The 18,244-nt window shown below is 36.8% G+C and overlaps 2 protein-coding genes and 1 pseudogene across 3 annotated transcripts in view; 2 read left to right on the plus strand and 1 right to left on the minus strand.

Moving 5' to 3' along the window:
• The window catches only part of ATG12 (autophagy related 12), an 11,024-nt gene extending 7,204 nt beyond the window's left edge, over window positions 1-3,820 (minus strand). Inside the window, exon 1 of one of the 2 annotated variants that reach the window (XM_039848495.1) lies at window positions 3,399-3,820. In XM_039848495.1, coding sequence (XP_039704429.1) covers window positions 3,399-3,561 — 163 coding nt within the window. In that variant the 5' untranslated portion in view covers window positions 3,562-3,820. The remainder of the gene's footprint in view (window positions 1-3,398) is intronic. The other variant, XM_039848494.1, reaches the window with a different exon arrangement.
• Window positions 3,821-3,899: 79 nt separating this feature from the next.
• The window catches only part of AP3S1 (adaptor related protein complex 3 subunit sigma 1), a 58,140-nt gene continuing 43,795 nt past the window's right edge, over window positions 3,900-18,244 (plus strand). Inside the window, exon 1 of the mRNA XM_039848493.1 lies at window positions 3,900-4,091. Within this exon, the coding sequence (XP_039704427.1) occupies window positions 4,023-4,091 (69 nt within the window). The 5' untranslated portion in view covers window positions 3,900-4,022. The remainder of the gene's footprint in view (window positions 4,092-18,244) is intronic.
• Window positions 7,421-7,539, plus strand: LOC120591054 (uncharacterized; annotated as a pseudogene).

An 18,244-nucleotide genomic window follows, 5' to 3' on the forward strand; every position in this document is an offset into this window, starting at 1 on the left:
AAAAAAACCCAGACAATTATACCAAAACATCTAAAGTGAATGTAATATAAAAGATTTTAGAAAACTTAAACCTTTAATCTACATGTAGTTTATATATTTATGATACTGGAGGTATGTCCAAGATGTAAGGTAAGGTTCTTATTCATCATGTTTTTGGATTTTTTTCCCCCTTGAGTCTGTAGTCTTACAAAGGTTTCCCCATGAAATGAATCTTTAAAATTCATTTTAACATAACAGGCAATTCCAAAAAGAATACATATAAATGATCAATAAAGATATGAAAAAATACATAAAATGTCATGGCTTTTTCATCTACCAAATTAGTTATGATTGGAATAATAATACTGTAGGTGATACTATTGTTAGGAATACAAAATGGTACACCCTTTCCTGAGATCAACGTGGTATTACCAAATACTTAGAGATAAGCTTTGACTCAATACTCAATAATAATTATTCTAGGAATCTAGTATAAGAAAATATGAGATGTAAAAAGATTCACTTAGGAGGATTTCACCTTTGTTGAAACATTTATTTTTATAGGAAAAAAACCTGGTAAACATTTATTTTTATAGGAAAAAACCCTGATATTTAGAGGGAATTGCTTAAAGGCCATTATATTCTTTAATAGAATTTACATAATGCAGTAAAGAACACACACTCTAAAATCCCTGGGTTCAAAATCCTAGCTCTGCCACTTGCTAGGTATACATATATATATTTTGGATAGCTCTTTAATCTCTCTGTGCCACAGTTTCTCCATTTGTAAAATATGGATAATAGCACCTACCTCATAAGGCTGTTCTGAGGATTAAATGAATATGTATAAAACGTTGACAACAGTATCAGCTCATAACTCTATTGAACCTTAAGATTAAGCTGCCATTAAGGAAAACATTATAAAAGTGTACTTAACAGTATGAAAAAGTCATCAAAATGTACTAAATATAAAATAGCACATGACTTTAAAATAGCACATAACTTCATTAAAACCATCATAAGCACATATTCATATAAATGTGAAATATGCACCAAAATGCAATTTTTCAGTAGTGACATTATTTGATTTTATTTGTGCTTTTTGTTAAGTACTGTTTCCTACAATAACCTTTTTAATAAAGGAAAACAAAAATTATTAGAAAGAAAATACAACTAGGGGCCAAAGTTTTCAGTTAGAGAAATTAAAAGTTTCAATAATCTAAAATACAAAAATGCAAACCCAAACTATTAAAGTCTCCCAAAGTTACTTTGCTTAAAAAAAATAAAAAAAATAATTCATCTACACTCAAAAGCAATATTGAAAGCAAAAGTTATTGCTGCCCCCTAGAGTTAATTCTATGCTATTACATCCCTCGTCCCATTCTTTGTTATCAAAAATTGGGACCCAAATGGTCACTGTGATCAATTTATTTAAGTTCACCCTTGGAATTGAAAGCACCTAGAACACATGATGCACAGTTATTCTTCCTGCTAAAGTTTATCTTCCTTCATGTAATAATTCTAGCTTCAGTTATCTAGGTCAGGGGTCCCCAACCCCTGGTACCTGTCCGTGGCCTGTTATGAACCAGGCCGCACAGCAATAGGTAAGCAGCGGACCAGCAAGTGAAGCTTCATCTGTATTTGCAGGCTCTCTCCAGTGCTAGCATCACTGCCTCAGCTCCACCTCAAATCAGGCATGATTCTCATAAGAGCCCTGGTCCCTATTTTGTAGAGGTTGATCTACAAAATAGGGATGAACTGGAAGATAACTGAGGGGATTTTTGAATAACTCACCTCTGTGCTCCCTCAATCCCCTGGAGCTATCAATAACTCATTTGCAATTGAGCATGCCAAGAAAGCAAAGCAGAAATTACTATTAGTTGTACTACTTAAGAAAATTGGGAGGGCAAGAAGCTGGAGAAGGAACCATTTACTGTAATTATAAAGCAGATTTCAGTCTGCTTTAATAATCTTTCTTCTTCCACAGATTAAACGAGAAGTGGAGCTTGTGAAACAGTTAAGCTTGTTTCAACAAAAGAGGTCCTCAAAAAAGGATGACAGTTTCAGGGTAGAAATTCAATAGCTAGAAGCTAAGCTTTATATATCAGAGGCAAACTCGAATGCTCACGGGAGTCAGAAAATGAAAATCCAATTTTTAAGTGATGGTTTTAAAAAAAATACTGTGCAGACCAAAGAAAACATGCCACATAACTTCAGCCTATATCTCGGTTGTGGGCCATTATTTTTAAGCCACTATTTTACCAAGCTATCCTCGGGGTCAAATAGTAAGCTTTTGATTAAGACTGTTAGAGCTTTTAAAAAAAAAACCAAAAAGCCCTTTGAAAGTCTGTTCCTGTTTATAGTAAAATGGAAGAAAAAAAAAAAGGAACAAAAATCTGTAAAATTCATGGAATTCTTCTGAAGAAAGATTCTAGTGGTTATCTATAATCAAAGGTTTCTGTTTCTCTACTAGTGCATCATCTGGAAATGAGAGATTTCCCCCAAAAGTAGAGGCAGTCTGACTTAAAAAGGGGACAGTGTTAAGACAATTATCCTCCATAGAAGAAACTGAAGTTCCACGAAAGGCCATGAGATCGCCGAGCAGAAAACATGCCATATATACAATAAGGCTGGACTGAGAAAACCTGTTCCAGGCCCAGGGTGAACCTCTGAGAACTGTAGCTGTTGATTTGGTGCTTTTCTCATAGGCAACTCTACCTAGAGTGCTCTAAGACAAGTATATTTAGGAATTTCTGTATTTTACAATGGTGATCTAATTCTCAAGCAATAAAGGGTTGATAACAGCTAATTCAAACAATGAAATGATTCGCTTACAAAGGTTCCAAAATAGTTTTTTTTAAAAGGCGATGTCCATGCCTTTAGTTTTCCCCTAACATTCTTCATGCTGAATAAAATTTCAAGATTTTTGTTTGTTTGGTTTTTGTTTGCTTCAAGGGGTGAATTCGCACGTAATTGGTATATAAAACAGCGAACTGACTAGTCGGAAGGCAAGGATTCTAACCTAGACTTGCCACTGACCATCTCTATCACCTTAAATCATTATTCAAATAGCTACTGTGTTAAGTACTTGCAGCTACGAGATTCCACTCAGCTCCCACCTTCAAAGAGCTCGCGATGTGGTCAACTGAAAGAAAGATTAGACTGTAGTGTCTTTAGTACCGAGGCAGCCAAGTACCGGGCAGCACACTGCGAAGGTGCGCCTAGAGATGGCTTTCTTGAAAAGCACTCAACTCTAAGGTCTTGAAAGCCAAAAAGCACAAATTCCTCTCTCCTGACTGGTCTAAAACCAGATCTGGGATGGGCCTTCCACTAAATTTGCTTCTTTATTTGCCGCCATCCCTAATGAGGCAATCTAAACCTCCCGCCTCTGCTCATAAAGAAAATGCTCTGAAAATTACTCTTTTTCTTGGTGTCGCCAACAGGTTCCTCAGTTCCCGGGGAGACTGCAGCAGAAGAAGGGGGCTCTGGAGTGGCTGTTCCTGGGGAGCTCTCCGTAGGTCCTTCGCCGTCAGCCGCAGTTGAGGGCGGGAGGTGCAGGACAGACTCCGGCTCCTCAGCCATCTTGCTCGGAAGTGGGGGTTCAGCCTGTGCAGTGGGCGGGCTTTGCGCTGCGGAGCGTCTCTAAGGAGGTGCTGAAGTAGGGGGACCGAACTCGACAGTGAAGTCCGGCTAGTCCTCTCTGTCGAACACGCCGCAGACCCCTGACCACTAATACCGCAACTACAGCTTTCTCAGACCAATGAGCCTTGGAAAGTACGCGGTAGGCTAAGCGACCGCGCGCCGCTGACTGCGCAGGCGCGCGTCTGGCAAGTGGGCTGCGACCTGGGGTGTTTCCGCTTTCCTCGCGCCAGCCCCGCCCCGGCCCCGCCCCACCCCTACCCCGCCCCGTGGCTCGGGGGCGCGCGCGCGCGCGTGCGAGAGGGGGCGGGTGGGGAAGGATCGCCGGCGAGATCCCGTGGCGAGCCTCGCGCGCCCGCCCCCGCCCTGGCCCCCAGCGCCCACCCTGTCGGCCCGGCTCAGCCATGATCAAGGCGATCCTCATCTTCAACAACCACGGGAAGCCGCGGCTCTCCAAGTTCTACCAGCCTTACGTGAGTATTCTGCCGCCGCTGATCAGGGCGAGGGGGAGTCGTTGGCTGCAGGCAGCGCCCTCAGGGCAACCCCCTCATGCGCGCCGCGGCCCTTCTCGCGCCCCGGCCGCCTCGCGGTCCAGGGCTGTCAGCCTCGGGGTGGGTGTGAGCAAGGTGCCCACCTCTCGCCGCGCTCCTATCCTCCGACGTGGCTCTTCCTAGGCAGCTCCTCCGCGCGTCTGTTGCCTGGGCGGTTTCTCGGCAGCACGGCGAGGCCCTGGAGACTTCCCGGTCCCGGGCCCTTGCCTGTCGGGCAACCGCAGCCCACCTGCGCCCGCGAGCCCACTGGCTCTCTTGCCTTCCTGCTGCCCGCGGCTTCTGTTAGCTTCTTAGAAAAGACAGAGCGGAGCGAGTTGGTCTCGCAGCCCCACCTCCTTGACTCCCAGTCTTTCCTGGCGGACTTCTTTCTCTTCTACGGACAGATAGGCATCTGTTTGTCTCTGTAATCCTCTCATCGCGCAGGAACTTTGGCTTCCTGCATTTTGATAACTGCACACTCTACAGTCTCGCCTGAAGGTTGCGATACGTGATTGACTGCCCAGTTTTACTTTCAGGTGTCTCCTAATTAAAGAAAAAGATAAGTGAGAACCTAACATTTTTACTGGGCTTTTACCTTCGTGGCTGTAAATTATTTACTTCTGCAATACCTGGAGACGTTTGTAGTTGACCGATTAGAACCGTGGAAGTTACAAATTCAGCTGCTCGTTTGGCATTTTTCTACTTAAGGGAATTTGCCCTATTTATAGTTTCTCTTCTACTTATGTAGGATAGTAATTTTTGTAAAACTCTTTTAGAAGTGTAAACGTTTAAAAATGCAGGTTATTTTAAGGCAATAAAGATAAGCTATAGATTGAGGGAGAGTTGTACACATACTTGCCTATCTGAGGGCAAAATTCACCGTTAAAACAAAATTGGGCTCTCAGTGGTAGGATAATGTATAGATATAACTATTGCATAGTATTGGGGCATTTTGCTTATAACCATAAATGAACTTTAAGTTAAATATTGAAATCGTGCCAAGGCTAACACTTTTATGGAGATTAATCCCAGATAGAAATCATTCCTGCCATTAAAAATTAAATGTGAAAATGTCACTTTGCCTAAAATGATAATATATTCTGTGGAGGTGTTAGTTGAAGTGAGAAATCTTGAGCTTATTCCTTTATCACTTGCTTTTGCTAGTGATAAAGAATATTTTTCTACTACTGCTGTTTGGCTTTAATGTAATTTAAATACTTATGTTCTATTTAAGAATTCTATGTCATTCCTTAATCCAGGGTAAAATTCTTGTTGATCCTTCCCAGTGAAAAAATAAAGTCCTTAACTTTACGTTGTTACTCATTTGCCTAAAATATAGTGCTATCGTTTATTGAAGGAACTTTCTCTTAACCATTTTGCCTGTGCCATCCATTTGCAGTATAGAAAAGTATGTTCCAATAATGAAACAATTCAAAAATTTGTTTTTCCATGTCTACACTTAATAATTAAGCAATCTTCAAAATAGTAGGTTTCTTGGCTAATCTATAATATCAGTGTAACTACTCCAGGAATAGAACTTACAGAAAAATGTATTTAATCTGGAAGTTCAGGAATACATCTTTCTCTTGTCCAACAGTGGGAACATGACCTTTATTAAGTAGGTAGCAGTGAAGGTTAAAGTGGGAAGAGGCAGTTCTGGCAGCAGTGGCATCGCTGTTGTCATTTTTGGCCATTGCATAAGTGACAGTGTTACTGGGAGCAGGGAGCTAAGAGCTGTATAAAGAAGAACAGAAGTGGGAATGCCAGAAGCTGTTTCTGCATGTTAGTCTTTGATAAATTGGGTTTTGCCAACTCTGTTTATTTTTGACATTCAGAAATAATTTAAGATTATCTATCTATCTATCTATCTATCTATCTATCTATCTATCTATCTATGTATCTATCTCCTCCACTAGACCATATCCTATTTGAGAGCAGAAATCTTTTTCACTCATTTATTCCATCAATCAGTTTGTCCATACATAATTATTTCATTTCTACCATGTGCAGGTAGTTTTTAAAATCTGAAGATAACTTCTGCTCTTTTGGCAGGAGGATACACAAAGCTAATAAGTAGAATGTATAGCATTTCACATAGTAATAAGTGCTGTAGAAAAATCAGGGAAGGGTGATAGGGAGTGTAAGGTAAGTTTTCTCTGAGAAGGTGACATTGAAGCAAAGACTTGCAGGAGTTAAGAAAGCCAGCCTTGCAGATATCTGGAGGGAGATCATTCTAGGCAAAGGGAGCAGCAGACACAAAGGCCCCAAGGAGGAAATGCCTGTTTGAAGAACCTGCCTTGTTTGAAGAACACCAAGAAAACAGGCATGGTAAGAGCAGAATATGTCAGGGAAGAGTAGTTGAAAATGGGGTGTGTTTGTATAGAGCATCAGAGTTTATTCAGTTCTCACTGCTTGGAATGTCCTTTCCTTCCATTTCTAAATGTCTAGATTTGACCTCTTGTTTCAGGCCTAACTCAAACATCACTAAAACATTCTCTGTAGCCTTTTATCATGCTGAAAAACTCCTCTTGGTTCTTATGATTTTACCTTAACCTTTATTATGATATAATCTGTTTCACAGCCTATAATTCCTTTGGGACATCTTACAGATTCCCTTGAGGGAAAGGTATCAGGTTTTAGATTTATTTGTGTCACCCCCAGCAAACAACATTGAGTCTTGAATGCAGAATAATCTCAGTAAATCTTTGCTAAATGTATTTATTAATCTCTCCTAGCTTGGGATAGAGGTTGGATTAGAAGTGACCGCCTAAATTTCCTTCTCTTAAAATTTAGTCCTTCATTAACTAGAAGTTTATGAATCCATGCCTTTAGGACAAAAGTAATGATAGAATTCTGTTACTTCAACTATCTTAAGTTTTAAGGTGAGAGAAATCTCTAAGGAGTATATATCCAATAAGACTGACAGTTTTGATTTTAATTTATTAAGCAATATTTAAGGGTGTGGTTGAGTTAACACTTTCATATCCTGATAGAATGCTGAGGGTTAACAATGGTTTAACACTGAGCAGTTTGAAAAGTGCTTAAACATTTGCCAGCCAGCTTCCCCTACTGCATTGGATTTTCATTCCTCATTCATCCTCTCTCATATAACAATTTATATGTTCATTTTTACCTTTTAATCGTGCAGATTTCCATTTTCTACTGTAATAGATTTTTAGATTTAATTGTGACATATGAAGTCACACACTTATTTTGCTAAGTGGAAGTTTTTGGCTCCTGCTAGAGTCAAGCATTAAGAATTCAAGCATAAGGTCTACAGCCATGCCACCTTGAACATGCCCAGTCTTGTCTGATCTTGGAAGCTAAGCAGAGTTGGGCCTGGTTAGTACTTGGATGGGAGACCACCTAAGAATACCAGGTGCTGTAGGCTTAAAAAACAAAACAAAACAAGCATAGGCTTAGAATGCATCCTCTTTTGTTTTTACCTTCTATATCCTCGACCTGCGACTGCACAAATTCAAATGTTTTTTTCTTCATTTGTCTCTTAAAGTGAAGCTGAGCCACAGTGGCTTAACAACAAACTGTAGTCTTTTAATATTTGCCTGGCAATATTTGTTTATTTATTATAAATGACTAATGAGAATTACATTTTTTAAAGCAGATCTATTTTTACATAGCCATCAAAGAAGAAAAAAATCACAACCTTGGATTGTGATTCCTTCGTTCTTAATGAACCATGGCATATCTTTTGGTGAATTACTTTAATAAAGTAAAAAATGTTTTCCTTTTATATGAGTTACCTTAGTTGCTTCCACCGATTTAAAAGAGTGTGTGTGTATATTTGTGGGCAGGCTTACACACACCTACACACGTACAAACAGCAAAGTTTTCAAACTGTTATATACACTAGTTGCCTCAATTTTCTTATAAACTACATGTGATTATTAAGTTGTTTATCAACTAAATTCAGGTCCTAGAAGGAAGTCTAAAATTGTGCTTTTCTTTCATTGAATTTGTTTACATAAAAAATATAAAGTATTGAAAGTATGTATACTTTTTTTTCCTTTTATAAAATCCTTAGGAAAGACCCACCGCTGTTTATTGATGTCTATATTTAGTGACTGTTAAGACAATGTGGAAGATGAGATAATTAAACTTTTTTTATTATCAAGATAGAATTGTCAGCAGTTCTAAGTATTAATTAAGGTATTAACGCATATTATATTAACACATAATATTTGAGTTGTTTTGTTAAGATAATTCCAAGTGATTTGGTTTCTTTACATTCTAACTAACTTGGTTAGTTAGAATGCTTTTGGATACATAAATTAGGTTTTATGTAGCCTGACTCAAATTTCTTTTTAAAAAACTGTTAGGATACATAATAGGCAGTGCAGAGTAGTAGACAGATTCCAAAAATATTTGATTCAACAAATCAGTGACTTTATCATAGGTCCAATATTTTTCTTTTTCTCTGCTTTGCTCTTCCCAAAGTTGATGTCCAGAAGCTGATTTCCTCCTTTAAATCAGTGGTAATCAATTTAGTCCATAAGGAGAGAGTGATCTCTTCCTACATTCTTAGAATATGTTTTTCTTTCAGGCTGATTAGTCCTACCCAAGGCCAGTAATAGCTTATGCTAATCAGGATCCATCCTTGAAGCTGAGGATGAGAATGGAAACATGAATAAAATTGGCATTTTGTTGGAAAGGCAGAAGAGTGAAGTACATGTTGGGTAGGCAATCCAGTGTCCACTATTCCCTTTGTATTAGCTCATGTTTTTTCTTTTGAATAGATATTTTTCTTCTCTGTAATTTTAGATTGCTTATGAAGTTGTTAATATCAGGGAATGATTCCTGAAAATATCCAGTTCTGAACATATCACACAAAAGATCTTAGTTCAAGGTATTGCTAATATCAAAGGATCACTGAAAATTCCATTCTGATATGATCACAATTTTTGTAGATAGTATGCTTGAAGATTTGCTTTTAAAAAATTAAGATTAAACCCGTTGAAAATTAAAGGAGGAAGTAAAATGTTCAAAATTACAGAGATTTTTGGTTTTAGGGAAAAGGTTATAAAATGGGCAATGTTATTGGTCATTCCTCCATCTTTCTAAACAGCGGAAGGCCTTGTATAGGGTGGCTATATTTATGTTTCTTTAGTAAAGTTGTTGATTGTCAAATTATTGTTTTAATTTTTAGATAAGTTTCTTTTTGTGGTTACATGGAAAATATTTAATTATTAAGATCACTAAGATCACTATTAACATTTAGCTGTATTTTCTCCAGTCTTCATTTTGCCTTTCAGAATGTCCCAACGAAGAACATACACCTTTCAGGCATTAATAACACAAAATGAACACATTCAAACTGTTGGTAGATATATCGTACATTTGTGGCTTTAAGATAACCAAATATGCTAATGTCTGGCTGCTCTATTGTTAAAATGTTTAAAATTACATTAATATATGTTAATAGCACTTGAATAATTTATGTATATTTTTTCTCTCGTGTGTGTCTTTTTCACAAAATTGAACTCCTATGTAACCTCAGTGTATCAGGGCCTTTCCTTTTTCTGATCCTGAAGAGAAATCTTTGCTAATTTTTGTTGGAAAGTCAGAATTCATTCTTGTCTTTAGCACTTGGAGTCTTCTTTGTACTTGTGGATTATGGATTTCTTAACTGCTGCTGACAATCCTTTTAACTGCAGTGTAGATAAACAGTTTTCTTTACTGAAGGATCAGGCAGCTCTCAGAAAAGATATTGCAGTCTAGGAGAAATAAAGGCCATCATTCTAGCTAACAAGTGTTAAGTTCTTGAGACTCCAAGACAGTCCTTTGAAAGGAGGAGTGGCCTTTTTGGATATTACCTGACCTGTCCATTATACTCTTCTTTTCTCTCTTCCCATATACTTTCAACAAGTATTTATTTGTGTTTGTATGGCCCTGCTTTAAGTACTGGTAATATTGTGATGAATAAGATAGATATTATCCCTGTCCTGTGAGTTTACATCTAGTAATAGGACATAGGCAATAAATAAACTATGTAAGATTGTGATTAATCTATGAAGGGAAATGAAACTATAAAGGGATAGAGAGTGATGAGGGAGAGGTTATATTAGATAAGATCATCAGGAAAAGCCTCTTTGAGGACCTGAATGAGGTAAGGGAGCATATGAGAATAACTGAGGAAAGACTATTTCAGGCAGAAAGAGGTGTGAGATCCTTCAGATGGCACCACACTTGGTGTTTTGAGAAGGTAAGCTAAGTGATTGTAGGGAAGAGTGTCAAGTGATGAGGTTGGAGAAAAAAAACAGGGCCAGATCAGGCCTATATGCAAATCATTTAGCCTCTTCTTCAAACCTTTCAGTCTGATGATATCATCCGAACATGCTTTCTGCAAGAAGAGATATTTCTCCTTGAATCCTACTTGTATTTTGCACAATTGAACAATGCCTCTGCCCTCTGCAGGAGAGGCAATGATGCTTTCTTCTGCTCAGTTTTCTTTTTCACCCATTTAACTTAGGTTTTGAAAAAGTAGGAATGCTACCCCAATGAATAAAGGTAGGAGTGCTCCAATTCTGTGCAGCTACTATACTGAGACCAGAGATCAAACTGGTTCCATTTTCTAAGTCACCTATGAAGTAATACAACTTAAGAAGTAAAGCATTTGTAGTGGAGCAAAGTTTATGTGAAGTCTACTAGAACACCTCTATTATTGTGCTGGGAAGTGCTTACATCTTTCCTCCATTGCTTGAAACCTGGTGCAATTACAGGAATTACCAGCTGTCAGTCATTATTCCCTTTTTTGCCCAGAAGAAAAGGGCTCTTTGTCAGTGTGCCGGACCCATTGATTATTTTGATTCTCGTGTGCTGTCAAGTGAGGAAGATTGCCAGTTCATTGTACCACATACATATCTTGCTATTTCCTGTCATTAATATATCTTAGTATGATTGTTTAAAATAATTTTTACAGTGGTAAAATATACACAATAGAAAAATTACCATTTTAAATGTATAGTTCTGTAGCGATAAGTACATTCATATTGTTGTGCAAAATCACCATCATCTATCTCCAGAACTTTTTCCTCTTCCCCAGTTGAAAATTTGGAAGATTTTGTAGCTAAGGAATTGTGGAACATTCCAGAGATTGTTCTCAGCTACTCTTTGTATTTCCTCCAGTGTCTTAATTATGCGAGCTTTGGTTTGGAATGAACTTCTTATTGTAAAATATAGTGTCCTCTTATATTCTGTCAGAGAATTTTTCCATAAAGAGACACTTTTAAGAGAAAGTGTAGCTGTTAAACTTGCCACAACTTTTTTTTTAAGGATTACCTAAATCTTAAAAATAATATTTATTAAGATATCATTCATATTCTATAAAATTTGCCCATTGAAAGTGTATAAGTCAATGGTTTTTATTGTATTCACAATTGAGCAACCAATACCATAATCTAAGTTTAGAACATTATCATCGAAACAAATGAAACCTAGTACCCATTAATAGTTACTCCCCAATCCTCCCTCCCCTCAGCCCCTGGCAACCACTGATCTGTTTTCTGTGTCTATAGATATTCCTATTCTAGTCATTTCATATAAATGAAGTCATGAAATATGTAATCTTTTGTGACTATCTTCTTTTACTTAGCATGATACTTTCAAGATTTATCCCTATTGTAGCATGTATCTATATTTCATTTCTGTTACAGCCAAAAAAATATTCCATTGTATAAATATATAGCACATTTTGTTTTTCCCTCTGTCAGTTGATGGATATTTGGTTCGTTTCCACTTTTTTGACAAGTAGTAATGCTGCTATGAACTTTCATATGAATTCATATGAATTTTTGTGTGAACATTTGTTTTCATTTCTCTCTGGTAGTGGAATTGCTAGATCATATGGTAACTCTAAGTGTTTGAAGAACTGCCAGACTGTTTTCCAAAGTGCTAAAACCATTTTACATTCTCATCTGCGGTATATGAGGGTTCTAGTTTCTCCATAGTCTCATTAACTCTTGCTGTTGTCTGTCTTTGTGATTCTAGCCATCCTGGTGGATGCCAAGTAGTATGCTGTAATTTCGATTTGTATTTTCTTGATAACAAATGATGATTATCTTTTCATGTGATTATTGACTATTTGCTTTTCTTTGAAGAAAAGTTGATTCAAATCCTTTGCTCATTTCTAAGTTGGGTTTTTTTGTCTCTTTATTATTGAGTTGTAAGAGTTCTTTATAAATTCTGGGTGCAAATCTCTTATCAGATATATGATCTGCAAATATTTTCTTCCATTCTATGGGTTTTCACTTTCCTGTTGATATCATTTGCAGAACAAAGGTTTTAAATTTTGACTTCATCCTGTATCTATTTCTTTGCTTGTGCTTATGGTGTTACATTTAAGAAATCTGTGTCTAATTCAAGCTTGTAAAGATTAATACCTAACCTGTATTTCCTTCCAAGAGTTTTGTAGTTTTAGTTACTACATTTAGGTCTATGATCCATTTTGAGTTAGTTTTATGTTTGTTGTGAGATACGGCCCTAACCTCATTTTTTTGCACATGGACATCCAATTTTCCCAGCACTATTTGTTGTAAAGACTATTCTGTTCCCCACTGAATTGTCTTGGAACCTTACTCCAACTTTTCCCCCCTAAATTTTACCTTTTTTTTAAGTTCTTAGACTGTTTTAGTTGCTACCATGATTCATACTCTCTCTTTAAACATGTCAAACTCAGTCTGTCACCTTCTCAGCTGTCTGTTATTTAAATAAAATAATAGAGTCTTTGCTTCTGAAACTGGGAAACATCTTAGTAGGTAGATGGTGGTTTTAGAGTGTAATAACTGCCATTTATTGACTGCCTTCTTTGTTGTGCTAAGTATTTTAAAAACATTTTTATACACTGTGAGGGGAAATAGAGGATTCTTTAAAGAAATTTAATAGGCAAGTGCTAGTACAGTTTCTGTCATAGGTGCCCTTTTCTCCCCTTGTTTGGCTTTTAAGGGTAGCAGCATCCTGGCTGCTTGTTCTTCATGCACTCAGGCAGAAGTGAGGCCTACCCACATATACCAAGTCTCCAGCTAGACTTCCTGCTTGGAAGAGGCCTGGCAAAAAAAAATCACACTCATGAAATTTCCCTTGCTGAGGCCTTCTCTTTTTCATGATTTCTAAATGTTGGAGTGCTTTGAGGCTTAGTTCGCAGACTTCTCTTCCTTTTATGCAAAAAGAACTAATTATTCTTCATATGCTTCTTGTTTTCCTGATTTCATGATTTTGTCCAAAGTTTTCTTTTTGCCTCGAATGTCATGCAACATTACATTCTCTGCTCTCTGCATTTCTGAATTCTGCCTATTTTTCATGGACCTTCCTAGATGTCTGTCATTTTTCTTTGAAGATGATAATTTTGCTGCTAAAAGTCTTTGTTCCCCTTTACTTCTTATACTATATTACTTGTAGTATTCTTATGTTAGGGCTCGCCCTTAAATTTTGGTTGCAAAGATATCTGTTTCTTTTTTGAAACATAAAAAAGGCAAGGTAGAGTATACTAAATTAAAGTTTAAAATATTTATACTCATATTTTATTGTATTAAGCTGTGAGAAAGCATCTATATGAGCTTTACTTGAGATGATCAGGCTAGGCAGTTTAGATAGTGTAAGAATTGCAATTGCTGTCTTATGGCTCCCCTCAAATTCAAAGGAGAATGGAAAATATTATTGAATTGTGTGCCTGGGAGGTAAAGAAACTAGATTTTGGTGAACAAATAACAGTTTCTGCTATAGTTGGAACCTTCAATGTCGTCATTTAGATCTAGGTAGAATTCCCAGGAGAAGTTTATTAGAGGCTCCTGCCTGGAAAGTGAAGAAGAACTGACTATAGGGAGTCTGGAAACTGGTTGAGGAAAAGGACTAGGGATTTCAGCATCTGATATGGGCACATTTTTTTAGCCCCCCCTATTTTCAGTATGGTCCCTGTATTCGGTTTTTACTGCTGCTCTAACAAATGTCCACAAACTTAGTAGCTTAAAGCAACACAAACTTATGTGATTCTGTGAGTTCAAAGTCTGACATGGGTTTTACTGGGATAAAATCAAGGGCTAAAATCAAGGTATCAGCAGAGCTATTTCTCTTTCTGGAGGCTCTAGGAGAGAATCCTTTTCCTTGCCTTTTCCAGCTCCTAGAGGCCACCTACATTCCTTGGTTTATGGCCCCCTTTTCCATCTTCATAGCCAGTTGCATAGCCTTTCTCTGACTTCTTCTCCAGCCATGTCTCCCTTTGACCATAGCCCAGAAAAGATTCTTTGATTTTAAGGAGCCATGTGATTAGATTAGGTCCACTTATAATATGGGGGAATCTCCATCTCAAGGTCATTAATTTAATCACATCTACAAAGTCATTTTGTGTGTAAGAGAATATATTCAAAGGTTCCTGGGATTAGGATAGCGTTATCTTCGGTGGGACATTATTCTGCCTACCATGGTACCCTTGTTCTCCAAGACCCTCTGTTTTATCTACTCCTGGGAATAACCTTACAGACTTTTCTTGGGAATGGTAGAGAGAATTTAGTGGTCTTTCTTCTTAAATAGGCTTCCTTATTTTTTACTTCTCTTTATCTTCACTTCCAGAAGTACGTAAAAGCACCAATTCCTGTACTTTTGGCTATTTTGTGATACAAATTAGGTTAGTTCTTGGGTTTCCCTGTCACCAATTTAGGATTACATTTTCTGAGATTTACTTAATACTTTACCACTCATTCAACAACTTTCCACATTTTATTGCCTTGTCTTCCTTTCCCACTTTTTTTTATCCTTATGGGTTTATGCCTTAAAAAAGCAAAACAAAACTAAAACCCTTTATTGTTGTTTCAGCTGGGTGAGAGGGCAACAAAAGTAGATGTGTGTTTAATCTACCATCTTAATTAGAACAGGGCTCATACTTTTAACTATTATATGGTACTGTCTTTACTTCATTGCCTTTTTTTTTTTCTTGTGGAAGATAACCTAGATTTTTTTCTAATATAAAGAAATGTGGATCCCATCTTTTAGATTACAAATTAATTTATTCAGTACACTTACTGGCTACTCTGTGCCAGCCAGGTATTGAGAATTTCGGATTCAGAGAATATCTGGAGGAGCTCAGAGTCTGGTAGAATTCAGATATCTACAAAGGAAATTTAGCACATTGTTATAAGTGTATAATAGGAATAGAAACAGTAGCAAGGAAGCACTTAAAAAGAAGGAACTAATTTTTCCTGGGAAAGTAAAAAAGAACCACAGAAGTTAATCATTTTTGAGCTGAGTCTTAAAAGGATACTGCTAGAAAATGGGATGAAGAAGTGAATGATGAGAAGTTCATTGTGGTTAGAGCACATTGTGTAGGGGAGAAGAAGTTGATAAAACTTCAGACGTAGGTTTTGGAGGGTGTTTTATGGCATGAGTTTGGATTTTATTTGAGGTCAGTTAGAAACTGGAGGGCTTTAAGAAAGGAAGTATAAGTATTTTTTTTTTTTTTTTTTTTTTAGGAAGTAATTCTGATAATGTGGGATGGAGTAGAGAGACAGGTGCAGAGTAAACATTTAGGAGGTTCTTATAGTATTCTGGGTAAGAATAAGAATCTGAGTTGAAATAATGTCTTTGAATCCAGCTTTACTGTTTCTGAAATAGAATTAACAGGAGTTGGAGACTGAATGGACATGGAAAGTAAAAGAAAATCAATCATCAAGGTTTTTAGCTTTCCTAGGTATAGCAATCAGACAAAAAAAATGAAATAAAAGGCATCCACATTGGAAAGGAAGAAGTAAAACTGTCATTATTTGCAGATGGCATGATACTATATGTAGAGAACCCTAAAGATTCCACCAAAAAACTTAAAACTGATCAGTGTGAGTAAAGTAGAAGGATACAAAATTAATATTCAGAAGTTGGTTGCATTTTTATATACCAATGATGAAACTTTCAGAAAGAAGAATTAAGAAAACAATCCCATTTGCAACTGCATCAAAAACAATAAAATACTTGGGAACCAATAGTATTTAGTAAGAGTTTATTGTGCATATAAGAAACAGTTTGCAAATTGGGAGCTTTTAAATTTAAAAGTGATACGAAGCTGAGGGGCAGAAGAGTTGCAGGATGGCCTACAAAGTGGTAATGAGGACATTGTTTAACCTTTAAGCAAGGATTTGGTTAAAAGTAATATTCAGAAGTCATTGGCATTTTTATACACCAATGATGAACTTTCAGAAAGGGAAATTAAGAAAACAATCCCATTTACAATTGCATCAAAAACAATAAAATACTTGGGAATCAAATTAACCAAGGAGGTAAAAGACCTGTTCTCAGAAAATTATAAATCATTGAAAAAAAGAAATTGAAGAAGATACAAATAAATGGAAGCATATACCATGCTCATGGGTTGGAAGAATCGACATCGTTAAAATGGCCATACTACCCAAAGCAATCCGTAGATTCAGTGCAATCCCTATCAAAATACCAATGGCATTTTTCAGAGAAGAGATAATCCTAAAATTTATATGGAACCATGAAAGACCCCGAATAGCCACGAGGTCTTCGAAATCTTGAGAAAGAAGAACAAAGTTGGAGTTATCACACTACCTGATATCAAACTATACTACAAGGTTACAGTTATCAAAACAGCATGGTACTGGCATAAAAACAGATATATTGATCAACTGAACAGAATAGAGAGCCCAAAAATCCACATCCATACGCTCACTTATTATATGAGAAAGGAGGCAAGAATGTACAATGGGGTAAAGACAGTCTCTTCAATAAATGATGCTGGGAAAATTGGACAGATACATGGTAAAAAAAAAAAAAAGAAACTGGATCGCCATATACAAGAATAGACAAAATGGATTAAAAACTTAAATGTGAGACCCCAAAACTTCTAGAAGGAAGTATAGGCAGTAATCTCTCTGATATTGCTACCAGTAATTTATTTTCAGACATATCTGCTCAGACAAGGGAAACAAAAGAAAAAATAAATGGGAGTACATCAAACTAAAAGGTTTTTGCACAGCAAAGGAAATGATCAACAAAATGAAAAGACAACCCACTGAATAGGGGAAGATATCCACTTATGATACAATTGACAAAGGCATTAATATCTAAAATATATAAAGAACTCATACAACTCAACAATAAAAAACAATCCAGTTAAAAAATGGGCAGAAGACCTGAACAGATATTTCTCCAAAGAGGAAATACATATGACCAATAGACATATAAAAAGATGTTCAAGGTCACTAATCATCAGAGAAATGCAAATTAAAATCACAATGAGAACTTCTCACACCTGTTAGAATGGCTATCATCAATAAATCAAAGAACAAGTGCTGATGAGAATGTGGAGAAAAAGGAACCCTCATACAGTGTTGGTGGGATTGCAAATTGATATACCCACTATAGAAAACAGTCTGGAGTTTCCTCAAAAAATTAAAACAGTCTAGATCTACCTTTTGACCCATGGTTCATATATACAATGGGGTATTATTCAGTCATAAAAAAAGAAAAAAATGAAATCCTACCATTTGCAACGATATGGATAGACCTAGAGGTAATTATGCTGAGTGAAATAAGTCAGACAAAGACAAATACCTTATGATTTCCCTTATATGTGGAATCTAAGGAACAAAAAACAAAATAGTCAAACACAGACTAACAAATACAGAGGACAATCTGGTGACTGCCAAAAGTGAGGGAGTTTGGGAGGCTGGGAGAAAGGGGCAAAGGGCTAAAGAAGTACAAATTAGTAGTTGAGAGATGGTCACGGGGAAAGGGAGTATGACATAGGGAATGTAGTCAGCATCTGTGTAGAGCCAGATGGGTGATGGGTAATGCAGGGGGGGGGGGTCGTTTCATAAACTATATAAATGTCTACGCAATGTACTGTATTCTTGAAACTAATAATAAAATGCTTAAAAATTTTTTGCTGGCTTTAGAGTCTGGTGAATGGTGATGCCATTAACCAGGATTATGATATAATAAAAAAAAATAGGTTTTAGAAAAAAATATAATGCTTTTAGTCTTAAACATGTAAGTTTTAATATAATTTTATGAGCTATAAGCAGAGCTGTATATTTGGAAGCTAGAAGTATCTATCACTAACACAGAAAATGGTGGGT

The sequence above is a fragment of the Pteropus medius genome, unplaced genomic scaffold, assembly GCF_902729225.1.
Source record: "Pteropus medius unplaced genomic scaffold, Ma_sr-lr_union100, whole genome shotgun sequence".
Taxonomy (NCBI): Eukaryota; Metazoa; Chordata; class Mammalia; order Chiroptera; family Pteropodidae; genus Pteropus; species Pteropus medius.